Raw genomic sequence first — 27,870 nt, forward strand, 5'->3', positions numbered from 1 at the left:
ACACCAGTCGGTGTGCTGGAGAGGCAGGGGAGGGGGAGAGAAAAAAAAAAAAACTAGAAAAGAAAAGAAAAAATGCACACAGGGTGAGTAACCATCATATGATCGGTGGTTGCCATGGCAACTGATCCCAGCAGCCAGCCCTTAGACAGTGAGTCACATGAGTGAATTGAAGGAGACAAGAGGCATACTGTGCATACATGTCGGCTGATGCAGTGCTACTCGTGTGTGTGTGTGTGTGTGTGTGTGTGTGTGTGTGTGTGTGTGTGAGGAAGGAGTGTGTGTTTTGGGGGTGTCTTGTGATAGAAGCAGAGAGTTGCACGCAAAGCAGGATTAGTTTGCCATCTAAATTGAATTTTTCGTTAAACGTTGGTCATAGAGTGAAACGTAATGTGCAGGGGGATCAGGATCAACCACCAAACACTTTCACTGTGAAAATCCAACACCGACACACAGTAAAACTCACAAGCTTTGGACTAGTGTTCGGTGCTATGATGATAGTCAAAATGATATCAGCGGAAAAGCAAACTGACACTCCTGCGGATATCCTACAGCATCTGACACACTAGTAGCACATTCAGTCTCCAAATACTCTAAATCCTCAAACGGCATTCTTGTTTGACTCACACGGGCTATTTTTATTATTTCGAGACAACAAAAAAACAAAACGACCCACCTCTTGTTCTAGCCTCGTTTCCACCCTCAGGGTTTGAGAGAATGTTGCTACGAGCTGACGCTTTAAACTGAAAGGTAAACTGACAAATTCAAAATTGAGTTGACTGAATAGTGGTCCACCTCCTCATTATCATGTTGGCAAACAAATACATACAAAAAAATAAAAAACAAGGTCACGCAAACATTACTGTCATCTCTTCTGTGGAGATAAAAAACACCCAGTGAGCCGTGAAAAGAATTATGGAGTGCGGGGCCGCGGCAGGCAGAGCCAAGGGCAGGATAAATTGCTGGTGTCACAGAGAAAAATGACTCCCCAACAAATTATCTTCACTCGAGGAACGTCCATTAGGAAGCACCGTCTTCTCACACCTGTTTTAGTCTACATCACTGTGGGCGCAACACAACAAGTCTGACATGTCTATTAAAGGTATTAACATCCAGCACCTCTTCTGTAATGGAGATTAAAGGAAAAGTTCACCCAAAAATGATCTTTTTTGATGACGATGAAAACAGATCCGTCATCAAATTTCCCCACGGTGCTTCACATTACCCTGACACATTAAAGAATAAGTTTACCAAAAATAATTAATAAAAAATCCCTCATTTTATACCCACACCTGCGCAGATGGAAAGGCGGGAGAAGTTATCGTAGATCACAAAACATTTCTGAAGCTTTGCGGCAAAACAGCATTATGGCATTCTCTTAAACAAGTGAAGGAGATGGGGACTTGTTTGTGTTAAAAACATTTTTTTTTTTTAAAATGTCTCCATACAGCTGTCCAGATTGTTTTGTAAAGACCATATTAACACCAGTGACACACATTCAAACATTTGCACCCACTTCAAGCGGGGTGTGCTTTTAGCTTAGCAGCTACAGCGAATACTTCAGCTTTAGAAAAGGTGTAAGTAACATCTTTTCAATCCAATTTGGGATCTTTAAGCTTCAGAGACACTGATTATATCAGATATGGCGCCATTTTATGTTTGTTTTTTTTTGTGTTATTAGCTGCATTCTGGTCAATGCAAACAATTTGCACAAGCAGATTATTCAGAGGGTACTTGTGATGCTCCATCCTGCTCAGTCTACCTTTGTGACGTCCTGTGAACACTGCAGATGTTGTTGGGGTTTTTTTGTTTGTTTTTTTTTCGGTTTTTTTTCTTATGTATCCCGTTCTGACGTGCGCACGACCGAGTGACTCAAACCTGCGTCAGACTTCGTCGTGACTTTCCATAGTAACTTCTCCATCCGACAGGGAGCTGCCGATTTATCCCACAACACGAGCCGGAGCCACGTGGAAACCAGAGGCGCGAGCGGTTGATCTCTGCAGAGAGCCTCCTTAAAGCGACAGGCGGCTGCAGTGAGCCTTCATCTTCATCCTCATCGTCACCTGCACGAGTTAGTGGCGTTGTAGTAACCAAACTTGTGTCGAGGCGTTCAGGCTCGTGCGTCAGACTTTACGCACCATGCGCCCCTGTGTGACTGGGAGCTGTGTGATCCCGCATCTCGTTGAGCGCAGAGATGCTGCACACGGACACAGAGCCTGAATGAAGACACCGACCATCACTTCAGGATTCACACCGTCACGCGGATTCGGGCGTTTGAGCCACCTCTGCACGCCACATTAAGGTAAGAACGACGCTCCTGTACGCATTTTCTTCATTTGATCTGTTTAGATTTGCGTCTGTAATGAATTTACTGTGACTCGATCGATTCACCCAGAGATACTTTCCCTCCTGATGTGACTTGGGAGTCAGCTTTCACCTCATGACGTGACTTACTGGTGATTTCGCCGCAACATTGACGGCGAGCGTCGCTTATTAATGCGCCTTTTTTTTTTTTTTTTTTTTTTTTGACGACGCGGCGCCATGTGTGGCCACATTCGGCTGAGCGTGACACACTGCACACACCGCTCATCGCCCGCTCACTCGTGTCGGTGTTGTTTGCATCCCCGCATTGCCGTTATTAGGTGATTCATTTGACCTTGACAAGGCTTCAGAGGTTATATCCACGCAGGGAGGGTTACACACGGGCCTGCGTGTGATGTTGATGAGAGATGCGTGAACATGGCCGTGCAGGTGCTGTTGGCCACCTGTCACTGTGCTGACCAGGATCAAATCCAACTGGGCTGCAAAAGTAATTAACCGTTACAGAGTGACGTCTCAGCCAAGCCTGATCTTCTAGAGTGACACCATGTTCTGTCTGTGATGGCTGCCTGATTGACACTGTAATAGATCCCACAACAACACACCAGCACCCCCAGTTAAGCCACAATCCATCGCCCCCTCCTCAGTCCTGTCACTGCAGCTCTGCGTTATTTGCAGCCGACCCTCAGGGGGATTTCATGTCTGTCCTTTTGAGATGCTGAGAGAGGAGATAGGCGACCACTGAAGCTGCGGGGATGGGATTTCAATTTTGCCATTGCTTAGCAACCGGACTAGATAAAAGTGAGAACGAGAAACAGGGAACCTGGGCATCATACATCATCATGCCAAGCAGGGTACGGAGACTTAGGAACACGTAGGACGGGTGTAGGTAAATGCACACTTGACCCTTTGCTGCTCCTTCTCCGTCATGCATGCTTCTGTCTTCAGTCCACTTTTTCACAGCATCATGGAAGACAAGATCTCTGCTTGCCACTCGCCTTGTTTCCCTCACATGGAGACTGAATTCTGAGTCATAATCCGTCAGAGTGTCTTGCACTGTGTGTGATGTCCCGCTGTCTCTGTACAGTGCCATCTGTGTCAGTGCATACTGTGAAACTCTGAAAGTTGCTGGTGATTTTTTCAATCGAAAACTTTCCCTGCAAAGAGAAAGTGAGAATCCTGGCGGCCATTTTTCTTTAGAGGGCCACCGGCACCCAAACCCAGCAGTAGAAATTGGGACAGGTTGTGACAGACTATACCAGCATTTCCATTCATAAGAAAAAGTAGAGCAAAACATTGCGTGAGCAGCGTTTCAGAGCTAAAAAAAACTCTGCAGCTCGGCCAGAAATTAGTTTTTGTTTGCAAACATGCAACGTCACGACATCACACCTCATACGGCGAGCGTTTGTTGATGACTCAGTATTGTGGAGTTGTAGACTGCTGTGGGAAAGGTTGCTGCTGTTCCAGGATCTGCATGGAACTCTCAGCACCGGAGCCGCTGCGTGTCGTGACTGCAGGGGCTTACAGCCACTGTTGAGGAATGCGATGTGCGTGCTGCTGGTGCGGCCTCCGGGTGGGCTTAGAGTCCAGCAGGCTGGCAACCGTTCTTGAGAAGTCACTGTGAATAAAAGACCGTCTTTGATTTCAGTCGGCTGCGTCTGTTTTTAAATCAGAGGTCTTGTCTGCAGATCAAACACCTCTGGCTTCTATTCTCTGCCCTTGAATGAAAAGCTGGATCACATCCATCCCACACAGCAAACTCCAAAAGCCTGTCTGCAAAGTCTGGTTTCTGTCGATTTCTGATCCTGTGGCTCTTTTATTTTTGATTTAACCCAGGTCGCCTGCATCATTCATGGTTGGGCTGACCTTCAGTTAATTAGTTTATGTACAGTAAATGCTAACTTTCTTTCAGTGTTTTCGTGCAATTTTCAAACACCAGCCTTTAAAGGTCGAGGGTCTTGTCGCTTTGAGTGTTTCATGCTTGCAGCCACTAATTTCCATTTTAATTCAAACAGATTAAATCTCAGTGTTTACAGGGTTTCCCAGTGTTTTATAGAGGAGGTGGAAATAAAGACCAGCTCCACTAACATCATTAAAGAGCAGAGGTGCTGTTACACTCAGGAAATACATAAATTTATAGGTGTAATACACAAGAACTTAAAAAAATTACAGAAATAACAGTTTTGACTTGTGTTGTGTTTTGTTACAGAGTTACAGAGATATTAAAGTTAGAAATACTAACCAGCTATCGTCAGTCCATCTTGGTCTAAAGTTCCTGTGCTCGCAGTGTAAGCACCAACACTCCCCAGCTGCACAGCTAACTGAGCCAACCAGCTAACGGTAGCTGCAGTTAGCGGCAGTTTGCGGTTATTCTGATGTGGAAGTGATGTGAATTCAACAAGACACCAGTTCTAAGATATTGTACCTTTAAAGGGGAACTCCACCAATTTAACACAACAGAGCTTGATTACTTGGGGAGTATTACTACATATGTGGAGAAAATGCTACTTGAGTTAGCGTAGGTTGGAAGATGAAAAAAGAACTAGGGGGCCGAGTTAGCACGACGTGAGCTAAAATAAATACCCAGCCAAACTGTTCATTCAAGTTGCATTGTGGGTAATTTAGGAAGAAGAAAGAAGAATGTGTATAATAAAAAAACATGACATATCTGTTTTATTCCTCTATGCATTTTGATGCCTTTTTAAAAATACTATACTGTCCATCATGAGTCTGACAGTGATATACAAGAGCAATATTAAATTGATTCTTGTTTAATCAGTGTGTCTATTGCTCAGCTTGTTATCAACAAACTAAAGACAACATAAGATGAGATTTGTCAGGATCTGGTCGCCGTCACTAAAACAATAACTGAAAAACTCTAATTTATGCAGAAGAATTTGCCCTTTTATAACATCTGAAACAATAACTCTAATACTGTGTTGTTATCCATGCCAGTTCCCCTTCTGGGAGGCACCACGTACAGGATTGTAGGATTATCAGCGGGCCAGACTCTGGAAAGCTAACACATGCCAGAGAACTTTAAGAAATTAACTTTCCCCGCAACAAAAGGAGCCATGTGGACTACCGGAGTCTTTCATCACAGCCACTGGAATTTTAAAACAAGCTGTGGACAAGATTTTGAACTAGCCTGATGAGAAACAAATACAGACACTAATAACCAATGCAATCTGTGCTTAGAGGCTTTAGTTTTATTGTTCTGCGTTCTCCTGAGAGCAGCAGTAACACACACAGACATGCCGCTGTTCACACAGTTCACATGACTCAGTTTTAGTATAATGGGCTCTGCTGATAAATGGATTGTAATTGAATTTTTGGATCTCATTCAGCGTAATGAAGTGGATTAGTGAAATACATCACTTATGGCTCTAAAGTGCTGCAGTTTTACTACCATTTTAAAGTACTCTGTGCACTAGATAGATAACAGGAGAGCAAGGCACCGTGATTCTGCTTCTAAATGGTTAAAGTAACTTGTCACATGTCAGGCCCCTAAACTGTCATACTGTGATGTTGTGAAGGGCCGCAGTGATTAATTTAATTATCACTTAATCTCATTATTTTCTCAAAGAATTAATTAATGTCTGACCAGCAGTTCAAACCCCAAAAACATCATAGTGGTGTTAGAAAATCAGCAAATAGTCACGTTTGAGAAGCTGGAACCAGAGAATATTTTGTAGTCTTACTAAATAATCGTGTCTTCAGAGACAAAGAGCAGTTCAAGTTTCATCACAAACATTTAGCATGATGATGAATTTAATTTGACCTGCCTTCATCGTTCCAGCTGGAAAAGCAACCGATCTTTTACTGTTGGTCTTCTGCCATTCACTCAAAGGAGTCTTCCACCTATTGTACACATTTAGGTGTGTTTACAGGTTTTATGGAGTACTCCCGTGTAAGTGAAAAAAAATTGTATAAAACCTTTCTTCGCTTCAGAGGAAGCTGCATGTAATCTGATAAATTGCCTCTAGTGATGTCACTTGGTGGCAAAGTTGCATTCTGGGTAATGTAGGCACCCGATTTTCAAAATGGAAGAAGACTGTGTGGCGATATCGCTGGTTCTGTATTGATTTTGATCATTGTTTTTTAACTTCTCTTAAAGACTCCGACAGTTCAAAACCCTACATTACCCACAATGCAACTTAGCTACTGAATGCATTTTATCAGATTCGAGGCAGCTTCATCTGCAGGCACAAGACACTTCAAACTACTTTGAGTTTTTTCACTTATACAATAGTTCTCACCAAGCCCTGTAAACACAGTGTAATGTGTACAATTGGTGGAGTTACCATTTAATTTAAAGTTGTTAATGACACAAGCTCACCAAATTCATATGATGAGAAAGGAAAACGTCACATGAGAAGTGGTGTTATAATAACATTTATGGTTTAGGCAGAAAAAAGTACTTTGGTCATTCCTCAACTCCTACATTTCCTGTCCGTCTTTTCTCTTCACAGATTTAAGAAACAAGCACAACTCCTTCCTACTTCCTCCTGGTCTCCCTCCAGTCAGTCTCCTCAGGCTCTCCTCTTTGACTTCACCGCACTCGACCTGAAGGAGCTCCTTCATTGCAGCCATGCCAAAGAACACCAAGGTGACCCAGCGGGAGCACAGCAATGAGCCGGTCACTGAGTCGGTGGCTGACCTGCTGTCCCTGGAGCACCCCATGGACTATAAGAGCAGCCAAATGAGTATGGGTCTGAGTCCTGGCTCGACTGCTCCAGTAAAGGCCCTGCTACCATCTCCTGACCCAGACGCTGAGGACGGCCGACCGGCCTGGAACAACAAGCTGGAGTACATCTTGGCCCAGGTGGGCTTTTCTGTGGGCCTGGGTAACGTCTGGAGGTTCCCTTACCTGTGTCAGAAGAACGGTGGAGGTAGGTGGATGGATGTTCATAGCTCACTCTCCGTTGAATCCAAAGATCTGTGTTGCTAAGCATAGTAAGACTTCCCAGGTTTGGAAGTCGGCTCCTAATTGGGCCACCCATTGTGAACATGTGTCCCCTCAGGGTTCTGAGTAATTGTGAACTGCGAGAAATGTTGTGCTGAGTCAACGCTGTTAATGCAACATTTTTTTATTAGTTATGTAAAATCCTCACTGAAATAGGCTGCCAGATGGGAGTAGTTAACTTAATAGCAAGTTCAGATTTTGGGATTTGCACGTCTGTCTTGTCCAGGGTAGCGTTACTGTGTCTGGCGGCTATTTTCTAAAACCTGAATTGATTGAGAATGGGTCTCTGTGATTGGCTCTATTTAATAAAACCTTAATTTGCATCACATTACAGAAAGAAATACTTAGGCCATTTCAACTAATTTAGCTCATATTTCTTCCAGCAGATAAAGTCAGCAAGTACTGTTGTGTATTTTCCGTCTGTTGTTGTTCTTGACTCACACACACAGCACTAACCCAATTACTCTGCCCGGCATGTCGCCTCGGGCACAGACCAGTGTGGTGACAGTTCCAACCACCTAAAATGTTGCACTTGTCAGAAGTGCCTCAACATCTTAGCGCTGCACATTAGTCTGAGTCATTAACCATCTGCTTTGTAGACAGTCTGAGGAGTTAGCGACGTGAAAAGAAAATGCTTATGTACTGCAAAATGATCTTAAAACAATCCAGGATGTGATAAAGAAATTAAATACTGAAGTTAATCATTGTTGGCTTTTGCTACAGCGTTATATGACTAATAACAAGCTGTGTACACATAGCCTCTGTTCTCGTGCTCCATCGTCCTTCATTTTAAATGAATAGTTTGACATTTTGGGAAATACTCCTATCCGCTTTTTGGGTGAGAGTTAAATGAGACCATCGACACCACTCAGAGGGATGTTTACAGGTTGTTTACAGGGGATCCACTGATGGTTATTTCAGTGGGTCCCAGGGAAACTTAGTTGGTCCATAATAAAATTGGCATTTTCTGACAAATTGTTAAACTCCTGTATAATGTCATAAAGGCTGTGAAGATCGAGGCACAGTCGATTTAACATATGGGGGATTTTCTTTTGTGTGTGTTTTTATCAGAAATTAGTGCTCGGCTTGTGATATCTACAGATAATGTCAATTGAATATATGATTCAATTTAGATAGATACACAATACATATCTTGATATTTTGAAATCTTTGCAAAAGTGGTTTGTAAATGCTAGGAGTGGCCAACAGAATCAAATCACAATATTTTTGGCCAACCAGCTGCCAGTTAGCCTAGCACGAAGACTAATATTAGGGCAAAACAGTTCCTATGGTCTGGTACCATTGAACAATAAAGATTTAACATATAAATTAGTGAGCTTTAGAGGAGCTGATGGGTGGATTTTGTCAACTAGAGCCAGGCTAGCTTTCCCCCTGTTTTTTTGGTCATTTGCGCTAAGCAAAGAAGAAGCTAAGCTAACCCGCTGCCTGTGGTAGCTTCTTAGCCTAATTACAAAACTGACGTGTGAGTGGTATCAATCTTCTCATGACTTTCTTGGCAAGAAATTATAAATTTCCCAAGATGTGAAACTATTCTGCTTAAGAGAATGAATTGATGTTATATGTCAGCTCTTGGTGGAACTGTAAGGTGATTTTATCATGTCATCATTTCAGAAAATTCTGTCGCCATATCAGCAGTTCCAAGCAGATTGCAAATTAAAAACTAAATGTGTGTGTGTGTGTAGTCGATAGTCGATCATTTCACATGTAATTTTGCATACACTTCAGTATGTGACAGTTTCCAGTACATGTGGCTGCTGCTGCACCTTCATCCCTCCTCCCATACTTCCGTGCTACTCAGTCTGACTGCTGACGGTGCTGCAGCCACCTCCTCCTTGAGAAATTGCGTCCTGTCACCCAGTTAGCCGACTAATAGTGCAAGTCAGTGGGGCAGTCTCTTAGACATTTCTCAGACTTCGCGAAGCTGTGCCCGTCAGCAGACTGGACGAGATAACTTCTCCTCAACAGAATGAGGGAACATTGAGGGATGTAGTTATTTGGTGAGTTTAGTCTGTATTCGCTCTCCTCGCAGGTTTCTCAGCTTTATCTCTTCGCTATTGAGATTTACTGGTATTGTGCAGAGATGAGAGGGTGGTGATGACTAAGATGGAGGAAGTGGAAGAGTAAACACTGATTTCCTGGGCTTTCAGACATTGTCGGCTCTACCTTGTGTGGGAGGTGTGTGTGTAAAGAGGTTATCTGAAATGCATGATATAACGATGCTGGATAATTTTGATCAGAGTATGTGTGTGTACATTGTGTGTGTCCTCTGCTGAATTTATCTCAGTAGGCGGTGCTGCATTGTCTTGTCTGGGCTTGTCTCACAGAAGAGGACAAACCATCTCCAATCCATCTAGAAAACCAATAACAGTCAAAAAACAAGACAATGTTGTGCACTTAACAGAAAATATGGAAATAAAGCACAAATAAGTTGACAGGCTTCCTTACCTCAACTATCTAGCCAAGCCTGCCTCAGTGAAGCAGCAGAAGCCAAAGACGAATTACTCTAAATTATCCTGTCTGACAAATAAATAATTCAGGTAATTAAATCGTGTTATCTTGTTTGTGTCCTGGTGGAGCCTGGATACTGATGAAAACATTTGCCTTCACTGTAGGTCACAGTGGTTTAGACCAGACAAAAGGACCGTGTTAACCTTACTTCAGGGAAAATGAACTGGCTGCTTCTAGCATTTTTAGTCTTCTTTCTGAAGTTGTAAAGTCAAAGTTATGATAACCTGGATGTGCACAGGACAGTCAATAAGTCACCCAAAACATGAAGGTTCAGTTTCTGCAGATCATCAATATTTGCAGCAAAATTAATGGAAATCTGACTGTTAGGGTTGGGCCACATTAAAAATGTTCAGACTGGTTAGACACAATGGATCGTTAATACCAAATATCACTACTAGATATTGTACAAGACTGCTCCCAAGAAGAACATAATGAGAGTCAATGAATTAGGGTGTAGGAGCATCACAGTCCATCAGGCCAACTGCAACACGTAGTGTTTTCATTTTTAAAAACAACATTTCAACTTGTCATCTACTAAAGTTTAACATCAAAATGATAACAAATGAAGTGAGACTACAGCTGAGCAAATCAGGGGAACAGATGGCAGCGCCGACATTTCATAAAAACCTTGTTAAGAAATGAACGCTTTTCTTTCCACTGGAACGCTAGTGGGCTTTTCATTTGAAACAGATGCAGGAAGCTTCGAGACTGTATTAGCATGCAGTAACTTCAACAGGATAAACAGGAGTAGCAGAGCGAAACAAGGCTTCATACTGCAGGCTGCAAGAACAGCCAGTGGGAGTCGGTCCAACCGGCATAGTGGCACTGTGTGCACTTTTATTGAAGAACAATCTTAGTGACATTAGTTAACTGTTTGATGTTCTTAAGTATAATTTTTTATTATCATTATTATTATTTAACAAAGCTTGAATTATAGTATCCTTTAAAAGTGCACTGGGTAGTTTTTGGGTAGAAATTTTAATCAGAGGAGAAAAATCAATGAAAAATCAGTAACCTATATATATATTTTTTAGATTACTGAATAAATCGTATAAACAAACTGACGTTTAAGGACAACACAATTTCATACTGTTTACCTTGTTTATATGTGGCGGACCCTGCCACCTCTCTAGATTCAAACAGTGTTCTGGGGACCTTATTTTCCTCTGAGAACAGCTTGTTCAGTCTGTCATGGAAAAAAAAATGTCTTCTCTGAAAGCCCCTTTAATTAAAGTGTTTTTTCTAATCATCAAATCCAGGATAAACTATGACACTCGTCTCTGTTATCTTCTGTCAAATATAAAGCACACAATCTTGGGATACAGTCCCGTACATATCTCCTCTCAGATTCTGACATCTCAGCTAAAATTATAAAGATTTGCTCTGTACACAGGACTGAACAAAACAATATGACAAGGCTGACACTCATCAGTCCGTAGACCTCATTGTGCCAATCATGATTATCTGTCTTCTTCTGCAGTTTTCCTGAAATGTGTAATGTATTCTGGATTTATATGCCCTGATTGTGCAATAACCTACCTTTCATCAAGAATATGTTGTTACCATAAGCAATTAAGAAAACCAAAAAGAACTGCTAAGTTGTTCAAATGGACAGGAGCCATTTCAACCGGTGTGGCTGAAGTGCAATATCTGCGAGGAAAATCAATAAAATAGGCAGTTACGCACAAGCACGTTTTATTTCCTTCTGTTCTGTGTGCTCAGAATAGACATCAAAGATCAGTGAAAGCAGGCAGCCACACAGAAGTCACTTCTAACAGTCCAGATAATAATACCACAGTGTAACATGACTCTGTGTCCCTGCCTTTGTTTCCTTTGTCTGCTGCTAGCTCTAATAGCCACTCACGACGTGATGAGTGTTTTTTTGTTTTTTTTTAATCAAGTCAGACGTCACAGTCATTTGTTTTTAGTCTTGAAACAGGCTGCTCTCTTTCAGCCGTCCGTCACTATGAGCCCGTCCTCTCTGGCCATCGATGGCTTTGTCACCATGGTGCCTCTTCGTGTGTTGACGTAAGCAGGAGTGGACGTGACCTGTTGTCTCTGAGTGCACGCTGTTCTCTCTCTGCTGTCCCTTCTGCAACAAAAGACAGTCCTTTCTGCCAACATGGTGAATGCTGATAATGACAAGGGGAAGAGGAAGAAAGAGGAAGTTTGCGAGGGAAAAGAGGATGCGAAGTGAAATTACAGTGATAGATGATAAAAATAGACACTTTAACAGTGAATTTAATAATGTCCCTTCTGTCGTTTTACAATAAGTCTTCCTCCTTTGCTATACATTTCAAACACAGAGTAAAGAAACTCAGACAGATACAAATTCGGAAAATTTTGTGTTGCACTGTTCCTCTGTCGTTCTCAGGTGCGTACCTGGTGCCCTACTTTATTCTCCTCCTCCTCATTGGCATCCCCTTGTTCTTCCTGGAGCTGGCGGTGGGTCAGAGGATCAGGCGTGGCAGCATCGGGGTGTGGAACTACATGTACCCACAGCTGGGAGGTATCGGGGTCTCCAGTCTGATGGTAAGTGCTCGCACGATCTCATTAACAATTAGCACATCACACTGGTCGCATCTGATAGTGTTGTGTAATCGAGCTGTGAAGTGGGAGGGGCATCTGATTCTGGAGCTGATTTCTCCAATCTGTATTTAATTTTAGTTTCTTATTTCAACAAAATAATACATGACTGTAAAAAAATAGAAAGCAAAGCTATCCCTTATGTAACAATCACATAGGTCTATGATGGGACCAGTTTCAATCAGTTCAAATGCTCTAAATGCTGAAATACAGATAAGCCTTATCCAGCGATGTCAAGAAGAAGAAGACAGTGAGAGACTTGAATCAGAACTGTGGCCAGTTCAAAGGGCTTTGGTTCTGCAGTTTTAACAATATGTGGAGCGACAGCAGCTGAATTCAACCAAAGTTGACCCCAAAATTAAAACTGAATTGATTTAAGGTGCATTTTATAAGACAGCATAATCTTTACACCGCCATTAGCCGTGCTCACCACAGAATTTAAAGCTCCTGGGAGCAGTCTCTTGGGATTCAAAGATTAACTTCCCTCCTGACGTTTTTATGTTCACAAGCTTGTACCTTCAAACTCACTTTCCCCCCCAAGAACGACATATCATCTCACACAACTGTGAGACACAGTCTACAAGGGAAATGGAAATGAACTCTTACCTCCAGAACCAGTGGCTCCTAAAATAGCTCCCCTGACTTCACAACTCTATCACACCAGGTTATCACATAGGTCTTGATTGATGGTTGTCACTCTTTGTCTACAGCCATGCTAGCAAATCTGTGCGGCTATAAATCAGCTCAGTGATGCTTCAAGTTGAAGTATTAGCATGCTATTGGTGCTCACAATGGAAACGCTAATAGGCTAGTGTTTATTATGCTTGCTATCTTAGATATTGTGTTAGCATGCTAATATTTGATAATTAGCTGGCTGTGGCTCCTTCATTGCTAGATGAAAAGCTAAAGGATCCCAAAATGTTTTGCATTTTATTGTTAGCTGCTGGGGAGCATGAATGTCAGTGTCAAAGTTAATGGCTATCCATCCAAAAGTTGTTGAGATATTTTACTCGGAAACAGAAATATTAACCTGGTGGTGGCTCTAGAGGAAAGAGGAAAAGGAATCACTCTAGTAATTTGGATTCTTCCTCTGAGGAACATGAATGTCTGGCTTTTCCGTACATTCAGTCAGAACCAAAGTAGTGGTCAGACCAAACCAACACTACCATCCATACAAAGTCCTAAATATAATTGTTTTTTTATGCACAGGTCAGTAATAAGATGTTATAATTCATGATTAAGACATTTTCATGGCCATACACACAAAATGTACCTTTGAAATATCAAACACTTAAACCTCTGTAGGCTGAAGTGGTGGTTGTACATGGCTGAAGTTTGATTCATAAGGTTTCATTCACAGTTTAATTCAGTGGCTTTCACAGTGGAAAATGTCCAGTGAGGTGGATTGTACTGCAGGAGTGGTTCTAGTTTCTTTAACTGATGTTTTTTCAAGCTTGAAAATCTCTTATTGGAATCTATTTAAGGTGAGATGAATTCAAGATGAACACAGCCTCTTTCTTTACTTACCCTTTTGAGTGCTGGGGAAAGGCTGATTTATTGACAACCTGATAATATTTGATGCTTTATCATTAATGGAAAAACCCATGCCATATTTTTCCACTTTACAATGAGCCATTGAGGCTGTAAAGCAATAAACAAAGCTACAATGACAAAAGGTACACACCAACCGATGGGGCCTTTTGTGACCTCTCAAACAAACTAACAATCACTGATCTGTTGAGCATTAATGAATCACTAATTTGCCATTATCAAATATATGATGGACAGCATTAAAAATGCCATACACAGTGATATAGTAACATTATTATTATTGCATTAAATATTACAGCAGTCTTTGAAGAAATGCATCGTATGTTTGGGACCAAGAAGCTGAAACAATTCTAGCTGTTGTTGTATCTAAGATGGTCATTTTTACGCTTTCACTTGTCTACTCAGAGAATATGTCATGTGCAGAGACAACAAACGTGCCATACAGCTCGTTCTTCTTGACTCCCTCTGCCAGCTGACATTACTTCCTCATGATGCTTCAGAGCAGGCGGCATGCAAAGACCAGCGCTGATCACTGTCATAATCTGTCCCCATTATCAGGAGGAGTAGTGACCCATCATGTCCCCATCCCATCAGCGTCATCAGCCTAAAACAAATTCAGTCAGAGGCTGAGATAGTCAGTCAGTGATCCACTGCGTCAGTCTCTCCCTCTGATAGTGATTTCATCAATCTGGTGCAAAAGAGGGGAGGGAGAGGCCTGGCCTGGGGCAGTGAGGCGTGTGGCAGTCCGGATGTGGCAGCGGGAGATTCAGTGGCTATAAATACCTTCTCATAGAGGACCCAGCCTTGGCTGCTGAGAGCAAACAGTTCAATAATTCATACAAACTCTGACTTAAGCTGTATGCTCAGGGCTGTGCCCAGACCCAAGAAGAGGTGTTCCCCTCAACAAACTGCACACTGTTTGTATGTTGTTTGCCCCCTGTACAGCATGTGTTTGCGTATTTGTGTGGTGAGACAGTGATTGTTTTAAGAAATGATAAGTATCCTTATTTGCTCTCATTTCCCCTCAGGTTTGCGGTTTTGTTGGCCTCTACTATAACGTGATTATCGGCTGGAGCATCTTCTACTTCTTCCAGTCTTTCCAGTATCCACTGCCTTGGGCTGAATGCCCCATCCAGAGAAATGGAACACAAGCCAGTGAGTGCACAACACAGCTGAATCTGTAATAGAGATGTACAGGAACAGACAAGCACCCATACAAAAGAGCTTTTTCTATTGAACAGCCCTCACCAGCACATGGAGGAAATATGAATGCTGCAGAGTCCTGCAAGACAATTCCATATTCAGCAAAGTATCTCAGCAGATGCAGACTCTGCCCAGTGCTACACAGGGCGGTGCTTAAAGCTGCAGAACGCGTCTTTGGATTGAAGCAGCTTGCCTCGCTGTGGCTCTGCAGTCAAGCAGCAGTGTCTCTGCAGGCCAACAGAAAAGTGCTCATGCTCTCTCTAAAGCAGCGATGGCCCTGCACTTCGTCCTATTGGGCTGCTCTGTGGGCACGGCCCGTCAGATGGTATGACCCGGCCGACAGCGTCAGCTGGTAGCCTGTGGTGGAGGCACATGCAGGTTCTGGCAGAGTAAAGGGCATCAGCTTTCATTAACATTCGAGGGCAGGATGTCGACTCTGCTTATGATTATGATTATGACAGCAGCGGGGATGCTGCGAAGCATCCAACAGGATTTAGTTCAGCTATGTGCAGTGGTGGGATTATGCAATTATGAAGTATTTTTACTTTACTTGAGCATTTTTTGCGCTACTTTGTACTACTGTATTTAATATTCCATTACATGTATCTAGTAGCAAACTGCTACTTGTTATTTTGCAGATTGAAGGTGCTGTGCACAGTTGTTATCTTGTAGCGCTGTTAAGCGATAATTAAGTTGGTCTAGTGGATGAAGACACACATGCACAGGCACTTGGGTGACACAATGCACGTTCCTGCTAATGGTTTAACATTATTTCACTGGATTAAATGTGGCGGAAACACTCCAAGACACATAGCAATGCACCAGAGGACTGCTCATGGGGGAATGTTGGGTCTCGATTAATTCATTAAAAGAGTAGTCTAGACCTGCTCCAATTGAAACGTGTCATGAGACAACTTTTGTTGTGAATTGGCTCTATATAAATGAAATTGTCCTGACCTGATCAGCAACTCCAGGGAAAAAGAGGACTGTGTGCTAGCAGTTAGCCGGCTGTAAAAAAAACCAACGGTTGTATGAGAAAGGAAGTGCACTCAACACTGGATGTAAACAGAAACTTTGTTTACAAGAAAGTCCACAGAGCACCTTTGTGATTTTACATCCAAAACATACGCTCAAAACTCTCCAAATTAGGGAGTCATTTTTGTCAAATGAGGTGATTTCAACTCCTCTCCAATACCAGTCCCTTTATTTTATGGAGTTTTCCTTGAAATGAATGAATAGATGGATAAGATAAATTTTTAGGTTGGAGATTTTGTATGTGAAAATTATGAATCACTGCTATGCTACTCATCTAAACCTCGGCAAGCTGCAATGCATGAGTAGTATTAAAACCGTGATTCTATTTGTACTGGATTTTTAAAGAAAACAATTTGTAGAATGTGTAGCGTTCTTTTAAAAGTACATCTAGTTGCTTATACCTTTGTACCCTTAGTCAAATAGTGAAAGCAAGGATCCTATATTTTGGTTGTGGGACTTTTGTGTAAAAAAAAAACAAACAAAAAAAAAAACATCCAAGTAATTCTTCCACCATTGGCTCTTTGAAAATACAATTATACATATATATCATAGAAGTGTCCAGTGAAACTTCTAACCAAATTGGCCGTCGCTGATTTTTTATATGTGCTGACTTGACTGTTGGAGAACTTGATTCCATTTCTTGCTCTTTCCTTGTTGCCATTGTAGTCGTGGTGCCAGAGTGTGACAAGAGCTCGGCCACCACTTACTTCTGGTACCGCCAGACTCTCAACATCACCAGCTCCATCGACGACACCGGGGGCCTGAACTGGAAGATGGTGCTGTCCCTGCTGGTGGCTTGGATCTTGGTCTGCCTGGCTGTCATCAAGGGCATCCAGTCCTCTGGGAAGGTATGGGGTCTCCATGGCTACACAGCAGGGGCCGAACCTGCAAACTATAGAGATTAACACACCATAGACGCTGTGTAAAGATGCACACAATAAATCATTTCAACAAGAGCTTTAAAATGTTTTTTTTTTAATCAATGATTCATCCATATCAGTGAGTGTTTTTTCACTCTGCTGATGCTTTCAGTCAAAGGTAAGCCCGTCATCAGCATTAGTCTATTTTTGGATCTCATCTATATTATGGAAGAGGGATACATGCAACATTAATAAGCTTAAACTGAACCAAGCAAAGAGCGGTTACAATGCAGATGGAAAATGCTCAGTTTGGCAACAACTGCAACAACATCCTGTAATCTGGATCCAGAGAGTGAGTCATATACCACAGAGAAACATCCAGCCCACATGTTCAATAGGAAAATACACAGATCGCCAAGGTTTGACATGGTTTTTTAGACTGAGTGATCCAATTATCACAGTCAGTAATGAATTGATTCCCTGAAACGCTGTAGGAAGGATCTTTGACTCATCTCTCCGAACCTCAAAGAGTTCCTCTCCACATTTGGTAAAATTTCACAGTTTTCTGTGCCAAGCAAACACAAAGCAGTTTGGGGATTTATTCATGTGTCCGTGTGTGTGCATGGTTGCAGTTTGGTCCCTCCCGTGTGTGAGGCCTCCGAAAAAGCGTGTCCATGGCAACACCGTGTGATATCCTTGACACTCTCTGTCCTAGGTGATGTACTTCAGCTCTCTCTTCCCGTACGTGGTGCTTTTCTGCTTCCTGGTGCGAGTCTTGCTGATGAAGGGAGCAGTGGACGGCATCGCTCACATGTTCACCCCAAAGGTGAGAGAAAAACAGAGGTGATTTCGGCTAAAAAGACAGCAGCAACTATAAAAGAGGATGCCTCAGCAGAAGCAGCTATTACAAAAAAAAATAAGAGAACATATTGTAGTTTGCTGCCCTGCCAGTGGGAGAAATGTAATCCTTACACCCATGACTGTATTGGTCCTGATCCTTCATTCACAGAATGTCAGCTGAACAAAAATGTAACATAAGTGACACTTTGTCTCTGCGAGCTGTTCAGCCATGAGTTTATTGATGGTTTGCTGCTTCACCATCAAGGCCATTCAGCCCCACCTATATGAAAAGATCATTAATATCCACAGTGTCTCATGTGTTGGGTTGATGTTTCCCTCTAGTGGTGAAGGTTTATAAATACATACATTACAGTGAATCTGTGTATAATCATCCATTATGAAATATTTTACAGTCTGCCGACATCGAATGTGAAAGCAGAAGTAGTAAATAATGGTAAGAGTCACTCAGGTCATCATCAGAGCTGTGATGGAGCTGAGGGTTTTACCTCACGGTGCACTTTATACCACAACAAATCAATCATGGATTTCTTTGTTACTGCATTGTGAAATATTACAACCAGAAACTTTAAGTTGGAGACCAAACATAATATTTTTAAATAGACAGTTTCTCTTTAATATTTCCCCCTATTTTTTTCTAATTTCAGTTCCCATAGTTTCACATGTGGGACGTTACTACAAACACTGGTTGAGTGGCCAACAATTGTTGAAACCCACAGAACTTTTTTTCAGATCTGTTTCTTATCCTAAACGATACCAAAGACTGATCTGCCAATTCCAGTTTTCTTTCAAATAACTATACTTGACAGCATACACAAAAATGTGTATGTTTACCATAATAACATTTCCTGCAAAACTGCGCCAGGCTGCAGGACCTTCTCTCACTCACTGGACAGGGCTTTTTTTGTACAAATGACATCCAGCAGGAACCCTTACATTGATAAGTACAAACAGACGGAGGCCCTGGTTCTAACAACAAGGATTCCATGTTTTTTTCATTTTGCCTTATTAACCCTCGACTACAATCTTTCACATACAACAACGCAACCTATCATCAACCACAGTGACATCCATTTCTCTTCTCTGCTCCGTGTCTGTGTGGACCTGCAGTTTTAAAAGCACACACAGGATGGCAGCAGAGGAGAAGAGAGCAGAGTTAGAAAGCAGCGACCGAAAATGACAGCAAAATGCAGTCGCGAGGTCTCTAGCCAATTGATATGTGCATCTCTAATGACAAACAGTACAGGGTTATATGTAAAAACTAATGTGGTGTCACAGTTGGATATAGCGTATGAATATGGTCATGAAGCTATTTGTGGCAGGAACATCAATGTTCAAGAGGATAAGTGACAGCAAGTATGACCTTACCGGTCATTAGCCTTTTACATTTTGTCCCTTTCCTCTCCAGCTTGAAAAGATGTTGGAGCCGCAGGTGTGGAGAGAAGCAGCCACGCAGGTCTTCTTCGCCCTTGGTCTGGGCTTCGGAGGCGTCATCGCTTTCTCTAGCTACAACAAGCGCGACAACAACTGCCACTTCGACGCAACGCTGGTCTCCATCATTAACTTCGTTACCTCCATCCTGGCCACTTTAGTTGTGTTTGCCGTCCTGGGGTTCAAGGCCAACGTCATGAACGAGAAGTGTGTTGTCGAGTGAGTGTGTCATACGCTACCTGACTGTTTCTCTCTCTCTCTCTCTCTCTCTCTGACAGCCATTTTTACTATAACCTTCACTCACTGACACATCCTCCTTAATTTTTCGTGCTCAGCAATGCAGAGAAGATCCTGGGCTACTTAAACACCGGCGTGCTGAGCAAAGAGCTCATCCCTCCTCACATCAACTTTTCCCATCTGTCCACCGAGGACTACGCAGAGATGTACGGAGTCATTAAGACTGTGAAAGAGGACAGCTTCGGCCAGCTGGGCCTGGACGCCTGCATGCTGGAGGACGAACTCAACAAGGTCAGAGTGGGGGGGAGTTCATAAACTGAAATGAGAATGGGAACGTTTACTGAATAAAGTGTGTAACAAGTGCGTATGTTTAAATTATGATGCATGACAAGTTATCCAAAAATATTAAATAAATAGAAGAAAAGGGAGGTTAAAAACACAATGATGCTGAGCGAAGTAGAGTTTACTGTAGAGCTACAACCATTAGTTTATAATCAATCAACCAATTTAGCAATAGATTTGAGTTACAGTTGCACAAATCTTCAAGATTCAAGAATTTGATGCCACAGACGGTAACACACTCACAGAAGAATACAAATTCTTCCTTTTTTTCTGTTTTCATGGAGAGTAAATTTAGGATCTTTTTATGAATTCAAGAGAAACCTCAAAAAAGTAGCTCTCACCTCCATGGAGTCATTATTGCTGCTGATTGTTGAGGGGTAACCACCCATGAAAGGGGCTCTGAGAAGTAAAATGAACACACCACTTACGAGGCAGGGATCACATCATTGGTCAATTACTTTGAAAGGGATGTTGCATGAAAAAAACTGAGAACATAGCATACATCCAACATTTCACAAAAGCACCAGAAGCAGCCCGAGTGCGAGGAGAAGGGTTGAAGCTGGAGCACAATAAATCTGTGCAAGCAGCAATATATCTGAGTGCAGGCTGAGAAGGAGCAGAGCAGATCTAAGCGCAGGCAGAGGCTATTTAGAGTGCGAGTGCAGGCTTTTGAGGGAAAGCATTACAAAATCTGAACATGAATTCAGTGAGTCATGCTCTCGTACTGAAAGACCAGGCAGACTCTCGAATAAAGAAAAGGAAAAAAAGCCCCACAGATTAGCAGAATCAGCCACTTCATGCAGGTGAGAGCTGACCACACCAGACAAAAACATACATTAAATTTTCTCCTCAGGTGAACGCATTAAGCCCCTCTACATTTCTTTGTCATATATGATGGTGAATTAAATGCCTGCTGTTGAACTGTTGGTCAAGTGAAACGACAGAAAATCACTCGATTCTAGGAAATTATGGCAATGTGTCACTATTTTTAGAAATTCATATATTAAATCTTTAATTGATTATTTGAGAAACAAAATAGCACACAAATAGAAAATGAAAATAATCGTTTGTGGCAGCTTCAGTTTTCTCTATGTCCATCATTTTCTAAAGGGCATCTTTCAGTGTATCGCTGCACTTATACGACGACTTCCTCCTACAGGCAAAACACACAATAATTGGAGTAGTACATTTTACAGGTGATGTGGATGTGATCTGCACACACACATCTCTACAATCTATACTTCAGTTTTCTAAACACAGTGATACAATTTGTTGTTGTAATTTAAACTGTTCTCCAGCGGTCACTTTTTCCAAGGGTCAATCAGTCATAATATCTGTAGATTTAGTCAAGCTGTTGTAATTTATGGCCCCATTTTCTCATAATATCCCCAGTTAGTGTTGTTAATGTTTGTCGCTGCAAAGATGAATTATGCTTTGCCTAATTGTCATCTAGGCACCTTGATTATCACTCCTCCAATTCTGTTATTTTGTGTTGGAATTTTAAGCATAATTCACAGTCCACGTTCAACCCACTCACCTTCAGTGGCTGCACTGTAATTACTGAGTCTGGAAATAGAACTAAGTGGGTGATTTTTCCACACAGGATCACTCTTTTCCCTTGACCGCTGTAACCCTCCTTCTCTCCGTCCTCCAGGCAGTTCAGGGCACTGGTCTGGCGTTCATCGCCTTCACCGAAGCCATGACACATTTCCCTGCCAGTCCCTTCTGGTCAGTCATGTTCTTCTTCATGCTCATCAACTTGGGTCTGGGAAGTATGATCGGCACCATGACCGGCATTACCACGCCCATACTGGATGCTTTCAAGATCCGCAAAGAGATCCTGTGCGGTGAGCTAACTCTCTTGATCCAATTAAAAAAGAAATCATATATCTTGTATTTGAGTCTCGCAGTGCTCACTGGATGTTTCTTCATCTTTTCCTCAGTGGCTTGCTGTGTCATAGCCTTCCTGTTAGGCCTGCTGTTTGTGCAGCGGTCTGGGAACTACTTTGTCACCATGTTTGACGACTATTCAGCCGGTTTGCCTCTCACTGTGGTGGTGATTCTGGAGAACATCTCTGTGGCCTGGATCTACGGCACTAAGAGGTAACTCAGTCCAGAGCAAGAAAAATCGGAATATTTTTAGTCACTCTAACAACATCGCACAGCTTTGGTCCAGACTTAAATATCTCTGTATTGGATGGTTTGCCATGATGTTCTGCTAACTTTTATTAAAGAGTTTATAGTATTTCTCTAGCGCCACCTTGAGTTTGACATTTGTGGTTTTAAGTGAAATATCTAAACAGACATGTTACCTTCCTCTGAGGATCAGTGGTAATAACTTTAATGATCCGATTTCTTTTGATAATCAGGTTGCAATTCTAATTTGTTTACGCACTTTTTGACCAAAGTAGCTGCAACAGTAATGACATTCCCAGCAGCCTCGCCTGTACTTGGAGTCAAGTGCCCATTAGAAATTGTTAGCTTCACTCAGCAATACAGAACAGGTAACACGCTAGAGTAAGATGTGAACAGACATCGCTTTTGTGCATTCTTCTTGTTTAACAATGATGACAGCAACTCCCATGATCCCTCACAACTTCCGTCTTTTGTTCAGTTCAGTGGCAGAAATGACAAACTGTTCATTTAAATGTAATTCCTTTTTTCCCCTGTCTTTCTTTCTTCCCTTGCCTTCGCTTCCATTCAGGTTCATGCAGGACCTAGAGGACATGCTTGGTTTCAGGCCGTACTCCTTCTACTACTACATGTGGAGGTACGTGTCACCGGCTGTCCTGGTGGTGCTCATCATCGCCACTGTCATCGAGATGGCTGTCAGTCCTGCAGGATACAACGCCTGGGTGGAGGCTGAGGTCAGTCTCTCTTTGTTTATGTGTGTTTACAGAGAGTGGCAAAGGAGGTGGACCTCCTCTTTCCCTTCTTCTTTGTCGTTGTCTTCATCCTGTTCTCTCTGCGCTCTTTCTCTCCCAGGGCGCAGAGCATTTCCACAGCTACCCTCCCTGGGCTTTAGCCATGGCCTACGCCCTCATTGTGGTGGCCATGCTGCCCTTGCCCATTGTCTACATCATCCGCCGCTTCAACCTGATGTCAGACGGCTCCAACAAGCTGTCCGTCTCCTACCGCAAAGGCATGATGAAGGACATCTCCAACCTTGAGGAGCAGGACGAGCAGCGCTTCATCCTCAGCAAGAACCCCAGTGAGGCACCTTCCCCAATGCCTGCCCACCGCGCTTACTTGGGACCCGGCGGCACCCAGGAGATGACCAACACCAACTACGGCACCAGCACCAAGACTGGCTACCAGAACATTGGCTCGCCTGAGTCTGAGCTATGATCCAGTGAACTTATAGATCCTCCCATCCAGTGAACCCCTGCCCTGCTTGGAGAGAGGGAGACATAGGACGAAAGGGAGGAATGGAGGACGTCAAGAGGGAGAGAAAATCCACTGCCGGTTGTTGCAGCGTTCATCACACTTTAACCCCCAGAGCTAAATCCCTCTATCCCCCCTTTTCTGCTCCATCGCGCCTTCTTCCCCGCCGTGGAGTCTGTGCTGCTAACGTCCTGTCTTTCCCAGCTGTAATGGCGGGATCATGGGAGTGTGAGGGAAGCTTTTTCCATCTGTCAGGGGCAGAGAGAGAGGGACAGAGGCAGGCGGTAGGCTTACTGAGGGCTCAGAGACAGGGCTTTGTTTTGTGATAAGTTCTGGCCGAGGGTTAAGGTGTGTGCAACGCTTGAATGCTTTACGTTGTACCGAACCGTAATCCCATGTGTCTACCCGTTTGGAGAAGGTTATTTGTGAGACTGTCGGATGTCCTTAGACGGAGGAGATCATTATAGGTCGTAGAAGATTGTTATTTGTGGGGATAGGATGGAAGGAGACTCACCGTGTTGCCGTCAAGAAAAACAAAATGATTACATCCATAACAGTATGAAATTATTCTGATAGTGTAAACAGTGTTACAAGCACATTACATCTTTAAGTTTATCGTGCCTATCATCCATCAGCAATAATAGCAAAGTAAAACTGTGGATCTCCTTCTATCCCTGTCTTCCCCACTGATGTAGAATACTGTACATAAGTGTTGTGCAATAGTCTGAGATGTCACCGTAAATCGTGTATATACACATCAGTAGTGCGAGTCAAGTGGAGGCCTTTCTCCTCTTCATTCCTTTCAACACGGAAGCACAGACGCCCGCTATCGTTAGAGCATCTCTGAGCCTTAACACGGAGCAGCACTTTTTATTTTAAACAACCTTCCTCCTCGACAAACAAGGCTCTGGAGTCGTCGCCGCACACGTCACATCTGTGCAGCTCCAGTCGCGGCTTGCCCAGACAAAGCTTTTTCCATTTTTAATCAATCACTTCAATCAAGCATTTTAATCAATGCCTTAGAAGGGCAGAGGTGGCAGCGCACGAGCAGAGATAAGCAGAGCTGCCTGTGTTTTCGGCGAGCTTCACGCTCGCAGACCCAAGAAGGTAATGTGCTCGCGCGTGCAGACGTGCAAGCAAGCGTGCACGACAGTGTGTTGTCTGCCGCTGAATGAGAGCTCCCCGTGACCCTGCCTCTTTAAAAATAGCAGCGTTACCCAGGGGAAGCCGTGGCAACGTGCCATAGATACGAATCCTCTTCTGATGTGGAGGAGGAAGAGCAGAGCGGACACCTCGCTTTGTCTGCTCCACCTGCACCGGCTGTTTGTGCAGCAGTACACAGTGCATCGAGTAAGAGGTTCACTGCCATGTGGATTTATCATGCTTCATCCCGCAGAGGGTGATGTTTGGGTTTTAATGTACATTCCTCAAATTGTGACCACTACAGACATCATTTCATAAGCACTACGATCTACACTTTGATGTCTTTTTGTGAGGTGTGAAAAATTGAAGCCTTCTATTTATTTCTTGTGTATAATCTTGTATGGCAATGTATGTTTAGGGGTAAAATGTGGAAAATATACTGTGATGTAAATGTTTGGAATACGTGGTAATACACAGATTTCACCACTGGGTGTCTCTGCTGGCCAGCAGAGGAGCCAATAGCACCTCTCTCCTGTCTGGTGGCCCTTCCCTGAGACAACACCAATACTTGAGACTAAACAGATGTAGTGTGAAGCACAGTCAGTCACATTGTTTGGTGCCTGAACAGCATCTCTGTCGTCTGTTTGCCTTATGCTTTCGTTGGTTCATTTTCTTGATTATGTAGTGTGTAGAGTTTGGACCTTGTCTCATTCACTTGAGCACTTTAATTAGGTAGAGACCCTGGAGTTGATTGTTAAACGTCGTCACATTAATCACAAGAATGCTGTCACACAATATGTACTGGTTAGCAATAGTTATATATATGGAGAGAGGGATAGAGAGGGCTGAAAGTCCACGTAAAGCATCTGGTTTGTGTGTTGTTTCATTAGATCTTTATGTCTTTACACACTAAAATCATTTCACAGGTTATAATCTGGCGTCCTATGATGTTAAAAGCATGTTGATCTCATGCCAATGTCGACTGATGCTTCCATGCCATTAGCTGTCTCTACTAGATCCTCCCTATTTTACATAATGCAAGTGCTGACCCATGCCTACTCTGTTGTGGTCATGTGGCCTCTTGCATCCGCTCAGGTTTCAGGCTACAGTACCTTGTACTTAGTAGTGCCTACAGTCGCTGTGATGTATTGTGTGGTATATACTTACGTGTATACAGATGGGACGAGTACTGTTCTACCATAAAACCCCTTTATTTAATCTACATATACTACATTTATACATTATATATACTTTGCAATGATGATAATAATACTGAGAAGAGGATTTAGAGACACAATATGAAGTTTCTGCTGCTAGGGGTCTCTCAACCCCCCAAAAAAGACATAGGTATCTTGGGATCATGGGAGTTGTTGTCTTCATTGTTAACCTGCGACCAATTCTGATGAAAATCTGCCTACCTGACTCAGGCAGAAATGTTAATGGAAGATGATTTAAAGTTTTAGCCACGTTTCGTTGCCGACTTCCTTCCTCACTTCCTTACATATCATCTGATAGTCATTTTTAGACATCTTAATGAAGAAATGTTGCATATCATACCTTTAAATGGACAAAGTCTGTATTAAAAGGGAGTGCGGGGGAGCGTTACAGCACTGTGAACCCCTGTAAAAACAATATGAAAGGAGCTGTGTATGTAAAATACTAGTGCCTCTGGGGGTAAGAAACCATATTCACCAGTTAAGAAAGAAGTGACAATAACAAAGCAAAAACAAATAGACCTACATACAGCTCCTTTAAGGGATCTTTACTTACTCCACTCTCCTTGTTGAATGTGTTAATGTTACAAATGAGGATGTAAACACGCTTTCAACATCTTTAAGACACCAGATTATTATCTGTTTAGTTGACAAAAACATACAAGAAACCAGATGTTTTCAGTCAAGTGGCTTGAGACCCGAATGGCACATAACCTCACCTGCAGCTTCGGCATGGAGTGAAAGCACATTTAGGGAAGCACAGACTAGTGAGCACAAAAGAGTTTCATGTCTTAGTGAGCAATCAATCTCAGCAGTCAATGAGCTAAAAATACCATGTGACTGTGTGGGTGAAGTGGATGATGAAACTTGTAGATCGCGTTAGTTATGTCTACTTCCTGCGTCCTCTGAGGGGTCACTGCAGGATAAAGGCTGCACACTGAAATGCACTGCCGTCTTTACAAGAAGCAGAACTGGACCGTTTGTTTGTTCTGCGCCCGTACTGTATATACGGGCTGATCTGCACAGTAAATACAAGAGGTAACAAACCTGAGCTGATACGGATGTGAGGGATACTCTACATAGAGAGCACAATCAAAACACACAAGTTTACATAGCCTTTTGGAAACAGCAACTTCATGTTTAAAGTCAACACATGTTGCACATTTTGCCAAGGAGCTCCCACCTCCTTATTCCAGGCACAGCGGGTCTTGCCTCTAACATTTGAAAACACGAAAGCACTAAATACTCTGCACAGTAGAAAAAAATGTCTTCTCATATTGGTTCAAATTTGCTGAATAATAAGGTATACATATTTGATATTTGTTATTGAAAGCAAAGGCTCCAACTCCAGGGTCTCTTTGTCGTGTCCATGTGATGGCTGTGTTGCAGTTATGTACTACAAAGCAACTTCTAGAGGTTAACTCGGTTCAATTACTGAGATGAACTCAATAAAAAGTCGAGTAATAGTGTATTTATTTAACAGTGCAAATAGTCTTTATGTGACCAAACCCATAGTTATATTTATAGTATTTAAGGCCATGTATTTAATCTGTATATATTGATGTACATTCTGATAAAATCACACTGAGTATCTATAGTAAGAGTGTATACTTCTTTGTAAATAATAATTGTATATTTTGAGATATTTTTTGATTTTGTACTGTCGGTAATGTTACTTTGGTGTCTGTGTGTTTCTGGTGTTAGTGTGTGGTTGTCAAAATATCAAAATAGCTGAGCGACTGTGACTCTGTGTGTGTGTGTGTGTGTGTGTGAGGTTAGGTGTATGGGTGTGTGTGTAAAGTAAAAAACATGTGTAGGTTTTTTGGTGTTTAAATGTATGTTTTTTTTCCCTCCTCTCTCAGTGATGTGTGCTGCCGATCTAATCCAGTAGATTAAATCCTGTTGTTACAGTGAACTGGGACCACTAATGTAAGCAATCTCTTTTCTGTGTTTCTCACTGGAACTGCGAGCGGTTTCCAGCACAAACCTGGCAACGCAGTCGAAAGGAAATGTTTGACTCGCAGAAACTTATGCTGTTGTTTTTTGTGTGTGTGGGGGGGGTTATAGACAGCGATGGACTGAACAAACACTATGGCGCGAACAGGAAATTAAAATAACCACTTTTATTAAACAGACCAGGCTGTGTGTGTCATTTGTTCTTATTTATGTGAAAGTTCAAATGCAAAGTTTTGTTGAGACAGACCAATTCAAACTT

General features: G+C 42.5%; 1 protein-coding gene across 1 annotated transcript; it reads left to right on the top strand.

Annotated features, from left to right (window-relative positions):
• The first annotated feature begins 1,836 nt into the window (after positions 1–1,836).
• slc6a17 (solute carrier family 6 member 17) lies at positions 1,837–27,790 on the top strand. Its single transcript, XM_030422525.1, has 12 exons — positions 1,837–2,299; positions 6,789–7,208; positions 12,186–12,343; positions 14,977–15,103; positions 16,853–17,034; positions 17,762–17,872; positions 19,313–19,554; positions 19,671–19,863; positions 21,569–21,761; positions 21,858–22,017; positions 22,619–22,781; positions 22,900–27,790. Exons 2-12 carry the CDS (start codon positions 6,908–6,910, stop codon positions 23,260–23,262), a joined length of 2,193 nt encoding a protein of 730 aa, XP_030278385.1. The 5' UTR covers positions 1,837–2,299; positions 6,789–6,907; the 3' UTR covers positions 23,263–27,790.
• The last annotated feature ends 80 nt before the right edge of the window (positions 27,791–27,870 follow it).

The sequence above is a fragment of the Sparus aurata genome, chromosome 7 (assembly GCF_900880675.1).
Source record: "Sparus aurata chromosome 7, fSpaAur1.1, whole genome shotgun sequence".
Lineage (NCBI taxonomy): Eukaryota > Metazoa > Chordata > Actinopteri > Spariformes > Sparidae > Sparus > Sparus aurata.